This window comes from Propithecus coquereli, unplaced genomic scaffold, assembly GCF_000956105.1.
Source record: "Propithecus coquereli isolate 6110/MARCELLA unplaced genomic scaffold, Pcoq_1.0 Scaffold24, whole genome shotgun sequence".
NCBI classification, from domain to species: Eukaryota; Metazoa; Chordata; class Mammalia; order Primates; family Indriidae; genus Propithecus; species Propithecus coquereli.
In genome coordinates this window covers 4309303-4320916 of record NW_012147952.1, presented here as the reverse complement: position 1 = coordinate 4320916, position 11614 = coordinate 4309303, and the positions used below count along the sequence as shown (strand labels likewise).

The following is an 11614-nucleotide window of genomic DNA, read 5'->3' as shown; positions in this document are numbered from 1 at the left end:
CCGATTAATTTCTTTCTATTTTTATTAGAGACGGGGTCTCGCTCTTGCTCAGGCTGGTCTCGAACTCCTGAGCTCAAACAATCCGCCCGTCTCGGCCTCCCAGAGTACTAGGATTATAGGAGTGAGCCACCACGCCCGGCTCATATCCCCTTTTATGGAATAGTACTTTATGGAATATTGTATACTAAATTTCAAATAATACAATGGACATTGTTCCAACCCTAGAAGAGTAAAAATTCAGCCTAGTTATATTCTTTTTTTTATTTATTTATTATTCCAGGGTTTTGTGAGGGTACAAACATTATAGTTACACTTTATGTCTTTGCCTCACCCACCCAAATGTGGGTTAAAGGCATGCCCTTCCCTCCCTTTAGCGCTCCCCGTGTCCTTTAGTTGTAGATTTGGCCTCCCATCCCCCTAAGCCTAGTTATATTCTTAATTTAATGTGTCAACAACCAAGTGATTTTTCATCCCCTTAGAAATTAGGATTTCTAATAAAAATTAACTACCATATTTTATTAACTTCTATGTACCAGTTACTTTGTATACAGGATTATTAATATTAGTCTTAAAACAACCCTAGAAGGTAAGTGTAGTTATCTCCATTTTACTGATGAGGAAACTGAAGCCAAAGATGCAGAGAACTTGCCCAGTGTCACACAGCTACTAATTGGCAGAGCTACAATTTGAGCCCAGTGAATCCTGAGAACAAAATCTATACTCTTTCCATTAAATCACATTTTCACTGAGTTTGTGATGAGTGCCGATTATTGTCACACATGCGACATTTTTATATTACCAGGAAGGACATATGTAGTCAGTGAGAAGTCAGTTGGCTTTCAACCAACTGTTCAACCAATAATATTTGGATTTCAGATAGTGTGTTCTCATTTCTAATCCTGGGACCTCACTACTCCCCAGCTTGAACCATCCCTTTCTACATCCCAGAGCTTTGTACCATTTGAATACAGTGTATTTTCATTGTTAATGTCAACTATGACAATTTCATTGAAGATTGAAAATTAGAGTATTTAATGAGACAACAGCAGTCAGTGTTATAATATTAGCTATAAAGATCTTCTAACAGTCTGTCAGGTATGAGACACTTTTTTTGGTCTTATTCTGCAGCTAGAGGAATCACTCAAAGATTGAAATATACAATGAGATGACTTATGCTCACTGCCAAACCTCATTTCCTTTCAGGTTTCATTTGTGCAGTACAGTGATGAGGTCAAGTCTGAGTTCAAGCTGAACACGTACAATGACAAGGCCCTAGCCCTTGGGGCTCTCCAGAATATTAGGTACAGAGGTGGAAACACAAGAACAGGTACAGTTAATCAGAGTGTATGTGGACCTTCACTCTCCCAAGTATTTGGAGTGATAGAACTGAGTGTATCTTCTCCCTCAATGACCGGATTCTTATCAGTTGGGCATGGCTAATGGCATTTGGATAGTTTTCAGTGAGGTGACACTAAAATGTTCCATGGCACACTCTGTAGGCAAAGCCCTCACATTTATCAAGGAGAAAGTCTTGACCTGGGAGAGCGGCATGAGGAAGAATGTCCCCAAGGTGTTGGTTGTGGTCACGGATGGTCGGTCACAGGACGAGGTCAAGAAGGCGGCTTTGGTCATCCAGCAGTCAGGTAGGCACATTCGTGAATTTGATAGCACTCGTTATTTTAACATTTGTAAATGTTCAGGAATGATTGTAAAAGACCAAAATTGCTGATTTTACTTTGTTGTTCCTATTTTACTCTGTACTCTATATCCTTATAATGCTAGTTTATATTTGATTATGGAATGATTTGGTAATTGCTCAAAAATGACATCATGTATTCTCTGCATAGGATGTGAATCAGGGTTGTCAAGGCGTAAACCAGACTTCCCCATAGTAGCTGGAAGGTTACAGAAAGAAATGATAATGGGATAATCCTAGAGCAAGCTTCCTGCCACAGCAGAAATGAATCTCGATACTGGTTCCTGTATAAGAAGAGACATTAGCTTTAGCCTATTCTTGCAGATGCAGACCTAATGCAGATTGCTGAAAGGAACACTGCAAAGAAGGAATATCAAGGTCTCAGGGAGACATCTTTGGGCTAGATCTTGCCAATCAAATGTGTTGAGAACCTCCTAGTAACACTGACCTTTGGATTAGTTATTTACGGTTATTAGAGATGAAACTAGGTCTTTCCAGTACTTGCATTAACATCCCCCACTCACCACCAGCTCAAGCAGGGTCTAAGGTCAACATATTTTTAGAGAGAATCCTATGCTATGCATGATCTATCGTAGTAAAGTACTTTGTTATATAGACTTTGTCACTTGCACATACATGATCCTTTGGCTAAAATTGTAAGTCATGATTAGTGCTAACTCATACTGTCTTTTTTCAACAGAGATTGTTCTTTGTTATGATCTTTTATAATTTATTGCCTTTATGTTATGCATCTTGAGCAGATTTCTGCATATTCTGGGGTCCCAAATTTAAGTTAGCTAGGACCTCAGAATGTGCAGAAATCTTCTCAAGTTACCTTACATATAGCTAATTATATTCTAATTTGTCATATAGCCTATTTTTTTCCTGATGTCAAATTAAGCTTTTGGAGTGAAAAATTTGTTTATTTGTAATAGCCTAAATAAAGGAAAGTCTGTTGCCAGTGGAAATGGTGGATTCCGTTTCCCATGTGGCCAAAGTGCTGCCTTTGAGCATGAGTTTGCTGAGAAAATCAGTTTCAAGAATTTAAATTTTAAAATGAGCCCATTCTTGGCTTCTGAGTCACGTAAGCTTAAAATATTAATGGCCACAGAATTCATGTGTATATTAGGACTGTGGATCTGTGGAAGGCACTGTGTACCACATGAATCTTTCTGCTATTAAAATATTCATCTTTTAATTGTTCAGAGTTTATTTTAGGAAATCCAGTTAAATGAGTTTTATAAACAAGAGAATAGGAAGGCCTGGAAAAAGTACATATTTATTAAAGAGAGTTCATGGCAAATAAAAGGACTTGCTGCATATACTTAAGAAAATGCAGCATCGTATCTGATAAGATTTTATTTGGAATTGTTCAAACAATAAAGGACAAAAAAAGGGATATGCGATTCATTGTATAAATTCTACTGTGCAGGGTTCAGCGTCTTTGTGGTTGGTGTGGCTGATGTCGACTACAACGAGCTTGCCAACATCGCCAGCAAACCAAGCGAACGGCACGTTTTCATTGTGGATGACTTTGAATCTTTTGAGAAGATTGAGGACAACCTTATTACATTTGTTTGTGAAACTGCCACTTCAAGTAAGTCATGGACAACGTGAATCCATAACCTCACTTGTTTTGAAAAATAATTACCTAGTAGATGATTCTCTATCCTATCTGGGATCAAGTCTGTGCATAAATAGATCCTGGGAAATCACTTGAGAACCTGATGAATCACTGTTCCTATGGAGATCATGCTAAATGTGTGCTTGTCAGAAGTCCATTTTTAGCCTTGAAGATGTAATTTCCTTGTACGGAAATAAAGTATTTTAATATATTTTTCCCTGCCCCCCCCACCCCAAACCCGTGACATTTGAGTAAATTCATCTTCAGCTTAGAATTGCATATATGGAAGCATTTCTGTGAAATGAAGGTTTTCCACATTAGTAATCAATTGGTATTTGTTCTGTCAACATCCATGCTTCGAAAAAACAACGAAAAAACTGGTTTGTGTGTGTGTGTGCTCCACAGAAATTCATTTGGTTCCTATTTGTTTGTTGGGGTTAGATTTTCAAGTTTGGCTTTTAAACTACAGTGAAGGGCCAAAGATTGATTATTTAAGCCAGTTTATCCTCTTCTCCCTCCATTAGCACCGATTCTTGGGGTATTGGAATATGGAGACAATTATGTGGCTAGTCCAGACTCCTGGTCCTAGGCAGGAGTATGCTCCACAAGTATAGTGTTTCCCTCCCATTACAAAATGTATTAAAAACATAAAACTCTGGTGAGAGTAAACAAAGCTGAGTGGTTTACTATGAGTTTACTATGAAACCTTATGCTGAAATCCAGAGTGGGGCTGCACTGGTGAAAGTGGGGGGCGGGGCTGGAGTTATCTGCCTTCCACTCCAGGTGGTCCTGGCTACAGCTCTCTGGTACCCCTGGCTCTGGGGGGTCCAGGGAGAAAACTGCTGCACACTTGTTACCATTACATGACGTTTGTTACCCAGCGTGAGGCTCCGGGACTTGGCAGAGAAGAGGGTTGGGGAAGGACAAACTCCTCCTATCTTTGCATAAATCTAAAATTCTCTGGGAGAGAAGTTCTTCAATCTATTGAAAAACATATGAAAACTTCCTCCTTTAATTCTCTTTTATTATTCTTAGAAACACTGTAAAATTCCAGTTGCACTAGAGAATGTTCAGAAAACATTTGTTCCACTGGTTAATAGTATAATTTCTCCTACACACAGGAAGTCTATAAGAAATAACTTATAAAAGATTAAATTGATGTTGTTTTTTAATAAATAAATGAACAATTTCATTACTTGAAATATTAATACATATATTGCTACTTTCTGTGCATATATAATGTTTGTACATCATGTTGGTGCATCACACTTAAAGAACGCTGTGCCTTGCAGGTTGTCCTCTCATTTATTTGGATGGCTATACCTCACCAGGTAAGCATTTATACTTTGGGGCTAATTAATTTCAAAATTTAAGCAATAAAATAATTAAAATATACTCATTTTAGTATTTTTTTCTTTTCTGACATAAAGGTTTTAAGATGCTCGAAGCATATAACCTGACAGAAAAGAATTTTGCATCTGTACAAGGCGTATCTTTGGAGTCAGGGTCTTTCCCCAGCTACTCAGCTTACAGGCTTCAGAAGAATGCATTTGTGAATCAGCCTACAGCGTAAGTGCGCCAGCAGTAGGTTCTTTTTTTCTTACAATGGGCAAGAGGTTCTTGGAATCTTTCTGGCTTCTTAGAATCCTGGAACTCTAGAACTGTCAGAAGACTTCTTATGGATGACCTAGTTTGGTTTCCTGACATACAGTTGGATTAATTGTTTTCCATCAGGTTGTATAATGGTTTGCATGCAGGAGAGACTAAGACTCAAGCCTCATTATTCCCAGATCCAAGAATCTCACCCTGGTACTGCAATATTATGGGTTATTGGCCCCTTTGAATTTAAAGCCTGGGTTGTAGTTACGCTTCTTTTAAGGGAGGCTGTTAAAACAGGAAGGCAACTTATTATTTTGAACATTTCTCCCTGTGGTGCAGGACTGGATGGAATGAGTACAGACTTAGAGCAAGCATTCTTTTTAGTGTTTCAGACCTGTAGAGAATGAAAGCCTGCATAGTTTTTCTTGTCCATGATCAGACAGTCTGTGGCTAGTTTTTATTGGCTGATGCTCTGGCAATCTGTTGGGTAACTCTAGATATTATTATTCTACTTCATGAAAGTTTGTACCTGGGTATAATAACTGAAATATGTATTTCTTATTCATTAAAATGAAATCCTGTGTCATGTTGAAAAATATGTGTTTTCTAGTTTATGGACAAAAAAAGAATATGAAGAAAGAAAGCTACCAGAAACTTAGGGCAGGGTCAGAAAATGATGTCTGAAATTTGAAATACTCTGGGAAAGCTGATGGAAAATTCAGATTGAAACCAAAACTAATTTATTTTAAGGAGGCACAGATCATATTATTGTAGTTTGACCACATTGTAAGTTCCTAACCCTTTTATGGTTAACCACGTTGGTTCAAAGTTCTAGGTTTTACAGTGAACCTTAATAACCTAGGTTTAACTTTTCTAGGCACCTTAAGATGTGATTACTACATTTTAACTTATGACAGCCTGTTGTCCTCTGAAGAGCCAGAACTTTTGGCAGACAGGAAAGAAGCATAAATGAAATTAAATTATTTTTTTTTCACAAGCACTAGTTAACTAGGGAAGAAGGAGAAAAATGGGCTAGGTGAGAGCTGAGTTAATATGGAGGAAATATTATTTTTAACATGGAATATTATAAAGATAGTTCTTGAACATGTAAAAGGGATCATGCCAGCTTGTCCAGAGCACATGTTTAAGAAGCTAGACAGCATTATAGTCCAGAAGTACCAGTGGTGTGGTACTAGTACATGGAACCTCAGGAGACATTCCGTGTCTTCTGCCACAATTCATGGAAAAATAGCTTCTTTTGTGTCTGAGAGGTGATTATCAAGGCCTTTTTCTTACCTTCAGGGAGATCATTATTAAATGGCATTAGACAGAAAACCATTAATTCTGCTTCAAAGATTCCCCCAGAACAATGACTGACTCAACTCTGGAAGGACACACGGGACTGATTTTTTTTGTCTCAAAGCTTAGAGCCAAGAAACACTTCCTTTTAATTGACTCACATTCTTTTATCATCACTAAACATTTGCACATGTACATCGCCTTAACATTTACAATTGGTTTGGTTTTGGGGAATATGAGAGCTCTGGAGGTAATTTATTTGATTTCAGGGGAATAATTAAGAAGTGTAAAAACTATTAGTGATAAGAGAGAGAGAAATTAAAACCTTAAGCCATTTTATGATCTCATATGCCTGACATTGTAAGTTAAGTATATTTAGCAAAATTCATTCTCTTTAAATGATAGCCATAGTTATAATGTTTATCACTCTAAAATTATTATATAATTTTATAATCCTCTTTGTGTCTAGAAAAATTAGTTATTAATAGTAGGATAAAAGATTATTTGGTAATTTCCCAGAGTTTTGTGAATTTATCAAGTTATAAATAATCTATTAGTATTATAATTTACATAATGTCTTTAGTGTTTGTTCTTTTGATGTGTTTCCTAAGTTTTTCTCCTTCTAAAGAGAAATCAGAAGGAGCCAGATTATTACAAATAGCTTCTAATACCACCCATAATGAGATTCTGGTCCAAAAATTTAAAATAATCTCTGTTCCTGATGTTAAATCAACCTTTTTCTTTTCTTTTTTTCGTTTTATCCAACAGAGACCTACACCCAAATGGACTCCCCTCTTCATACACGATTATATTATTGTTCAGACTTCTCCCAGAAACTCCCAGTGAACCTTTTGCAATTTGGCAAATCACAGACAGAGATTACAAACCACAAGTTGGAGTGATTGCAGATCGTAAGGATTTTTCTCTTATTTTAAGACACATACATACGTAGTTTTGATTATGTTTTCCCTTTCCTTCTCTTTTCTCTTTAAAAACCTTCTGAGTATATATATATGTGTGTGTGTGTGTGTATGCACACATATATACTTGATATATGCTTTTATGTTTACACTCTTCCAAATATAAAACATTAGTAGATATCCTAATTGCATTTTATCATAATTGAAATTATTGCATTTTTGAGAAATCTCTACAAGAATTATTTGTAGATACTTTCAATAAAAAGTATACCATGCATGTGATTTAATAATAATTTTATGTTGATTACAGCTTCTAGCAAGACGTTATCATTCTTTAACAAGGATACAAGAGGCGAGGTACAAACTGTTACATTTGACACAGATGAAGTACAGACATTATTTTATGGAAGTTTTCATAAGGTAAAAATATAAGATTGAATCTTATTTCTAGAAGAAAGAATATGACTTAAAAATTAACTAATTTCTTTTATTATTTATTAAAATGTCACATTAAATTGGCAGAATCATAGCTATGTCTTTTAAAAATAAAATCTTATTTCAGAGAATTTGTTGATTCAAAAAGGAGCATTTAAAATAAAACAATTCTACTAATCAAGAGATAATTACTATTAACATTTGGGTATATTTTCAATGCTTATATCTTTTCAAAATTTGAACCATATAGTATATGTGATATTGTTCACCTATTTTTTCTATTTACCATTTTATTGTAAACGTTTATGTCATTCAATTTGAAAGGCTTAATTTTAGTGGCTCATATTTTAATTGATAATATTATTTTTTTATAGAGAACAGTAATCTTATGCTTGCTCATTTATTGAAAAGTTACAAACATACCAGTGAAATGCAGAACATTTTTATTAGTCTACAAGTTATTGATATCTACCAAAATAATTAAGATAAATGTTTATGGGATTAATTTTTTACATGAACACATTTATTCTCTAAAAACAGAATTTTCTAAAATATCTTGTTAAAAATTCTAAGATGCATTCTAGGGGATTGTTTATTCTTGGTAATCTTAATTAACTTTTTGTATATCAGCATCCAGAAGATAGTAGAAACTTTCTTTCAGATTTCTAAAGGATGATTAGTTGACAAATAAGAAATATTTCTTCTTAAGAAGTACTAAAGTTGAAAACATTAGAAATAAAAAGAACACTCTAGGTTAGGAATGGACTTTTTGGTGTACTTCTTCATGCATTGAATTACGTTAACAAGAATACCAGTTGCACAAGTCTAAAATTTCTCCAGTGTGGCATGCAGAAAGATTAGCTCCCATACATGAAAGACGAATATTTCTAGTTCAATCTGATTCTCAAGTGAAAATTGAAGAACGTTTCTCTACTTGAGTAGATTTAGCAGGATTTCCTGCTGTTTCTACTTCTAAGGAATCTTGGTTTCTTTCTAGAATGTTTTTCTCATTCGTGAATCAGATTCTTGATAAGGATGGTGAAGGACTCTCTCATCAAACTCAAAGAGGCTTCAATGTCCACATTAGTGATAATCCCTCACCCAAATAAAGGAAAACACAAAAATCTCTGAATACAATAGTATATTTGCTTTAAAGTTTACAGACTTTCATGGTAAAGTGCAGTAAAATAAATGCCTCATTGGGAAAACAAATTCTAGTTTGGCAAATGTTATTGACTTCAACTGATTCTTATCCGATAATAGATGTTGAATCTGGCATAGTTCTTATAAACTTTTTTGGCTCATTGATACACACATTAAACTTACATTTGTCTAATTTTCTAAAAAAACTGTTTTATTTTTCCTTTTATACCCACTTAAGATATTAAGAATCTCATCTTCTACTAAACAACTGATAACCATTTAGTAACTGATTTTTAAATTTCCAACTTTCATGGAATGCTTCATTTTATCTGAGTCAAAAAAGGCAGCATTTTTCAAAGGTCTGTAGTAATAGTCACTAATTATTACAAATCAGGATACCTATTTTTTTTTTTTGACATTCCCTTCTTCATACATTTGCCTTCCCAGAGAGAGATTTGCATTCTTGGATTTTATATAGTGCCTCTTTTTTTCTCCTTCTCACAAGCTCTGTCTTTTCTCCCCAAATTCTCTACCTTCTTTTTTCCATAATCTGTCCTTTTTTACTTCCTCCTTTCCTTTTTCACTATGCCCTTCTTCCTCCTTCATTCCTCTACCCCATTCTTTTTTTTTAAAAAACAGCTTTATTGAGACATCATTGACATATGAAAATTGTATATATTTATGGTGTACAATGAAGTGTTTTGATTTACATACACATTGTGAAATGATCTCCGCAATCGAACTAATTAACATATCCATTACCTCTACATAGTTACCATTTTGTGTGTGTGTGTGTGTGTGTGTGTGTGTGCGCGCGTGAGCACGCGTGCACGTGTGCGCTGAACAGACTTAATCTAAGATCTAGTGTCTTAGCAAATCACAAGTACACAATACCCCCACACCATTCCTTTAACCCACTCTTATTTATCCCATCAATTCAAGCACCACCTTTAGTCACTGTCAGCTGTTTACATTGCTAAATGGATTCAAGCACTCTCCTTTGGCTTTCCCTCTGATTCCTGAACTAAAGTTCTTCAACCTTGGGATGAGAATGAACAGTACTCTGAGAGCAGGACATTAGTGACAGTGATAGGGAGAGGGCCCTTTGGGAGAGAGGGGATTAGCTAACACAGTTTTTTTTTGTTTTTTTTTTTGAGACAGAGTCTTGCTCTGTTGCCCTGGCTAGAGCGAATGCTGTGGCGTCAGCCTAGCTCACAGCAACCTCAAACTCCTGGGCTCAAGCAATCCTACTGCCTCAGCGTCTCGAGTAGCTGGGACTACAGGCATGTGCCACCATGCCTGGCTAATTTTTTCTATATATTTTTAGTTGTCCAGATAATTTCTTTCTATTTTTTTTTAGTAGAGACAGGGTCTTGCTCTTGCTCAGGCTGGTCTCGAACTCCTGAGCTCAAACAATCTGCCCTCCTTGGCCTCCCAGAGTACTAGGATTACAGGCATGAGCCACCGTGCCCGGCCTGCTAACACAGTTTAATTAAGCAATGGCAGACAGTTATTGCTTCTTGTGGATTCTCTCGAAAAGCTTCGTGTCTCCACTTATAGCCCTGATTCAAGCATTACAAAAGCAATCCATATAGCCCCATACTATTTTGAAATGAAAAAAGGAAGAAAAAAAAAACTGTCTGTCTCCTTTCGATTGTTAACATATGACATAGATCAATGTGAGAAATTTAAAATAAAGGGAAGAACTAGAATACGTGAAAAATAAGATTTTGCAGAATGGCAGAGGCCGGGAAGGGAGATGAGTGAGAAGATATCTATTTCTTTCTACTGGTCTGGGACCAATAAAATTTGACAGGAAATGGGTTCATTACCCTAAATACTTGGGACAGTGATCTACAGATGAAGATCTTAATCCAAAATGTAACTATGCATGTGTTTAAAATATAATAAAGCCAGTTGAATAAATTATAGCAAAATGTGTTTTTAGGATGTGCTTCTTCACGGTTAGCATCGAGTGACAAGTGTACTTGGAATAATTTGGATACAAATTAAAGCAGTTTTGATTTTGAAATAATTTTTCTGGATACGGTGGTTTTTCAGATGCTTTCTGAGTGTTTGCTTCTGTGGTTGTTCATATAAGGGCCAACAAAGAAGTTTTAGTTCTTATTAGATAGTAAATATCCTGGAAATTCTTGTATGATGTTCCTCTTGAATTCAATATTAGTTGATTGTCTTGGAGGCATTTAAACTTTACTTTTAGTAAGCTGTATATATATATACTTTTATATAAAAGAAATATGTAATTCATATTTATCATAGATGCACTAAACTAATGTTTTGGGGTGATTCCATGTGGGGAAAATATTTAGTTTAAAAATAAAACTTTAGAAATTGTTCTTATGCTTGCTGACTGAGAGCATTTAAGGGAATTTCTGTTCCTTTTAACTTGCTGCCAAACTTTTCAAAGCAATCGTCAAGTGCTTACTTGAGTATTTGTGCCATGATAAGTGGAAACGCTGAGCATGACTATGCAGTCAGGGATTAGCCAGGACCATTTTTTTTTTTTTTTGGAACAGAGTCTTGCTTTTGTTGCCTGGGCTAGAGTGAGTGCCGTGGCGTCAGCCTAGCTCACAGCAACCTCTAACTCCTGGGCTCAAACAATCCACCCGCCTCGGCCTCCCAGAGTGCTAGGATTACAGGCATGAGCCACCCCCCTTGGCCAACCAGGACCATTCTTTACATCGTTGGAATACAAAAGCTTTATTGATTATCTACACTAATAGATTTCTTAACATTCTATGTATCTTTAGTAGCGACAAAAAGTAAATCAACATAAGCGTTTTTCCTTAAAAGGAAATTGAATACTGGATTCTATTGATTTCCAGAGTTTAATCTCTATAGAAGACATGTGCTAGTTCTTTACTATATTAGATATTT

The 11614-nt window shown here is 35.7% G+C and overlaps 1 protein-coding gene across 1 annotated transcript in view; it reads left to right on the top strand.

Moving 5' to 3' along the window:
• COL12A1 (collagen, type XII, alpha 1) overlaps window positions 1–11614 on the top strand; it is a 119796-nt gene that overhangs the window by 77058 nt on the left and 31124 nt on the right. Inside the window, 7 exon segments of the mRNA XM_012646039.1 lie at window positions 1204–1327; window positions 1500–1643; window positions 3129–3293; window positions 4613–4651; window positions 4751–4889; window positions 6987–7129; window positions 7449–7558. Coding sequence (XP_012501493.1) covers window positions 1204–1327; window positions 1500–1643; window positions 3129–3293; window positions 4613–4651; window positions 4751–4889; window positions 6987–7129; window positions 7449–7558 — 864 coding nt within the window.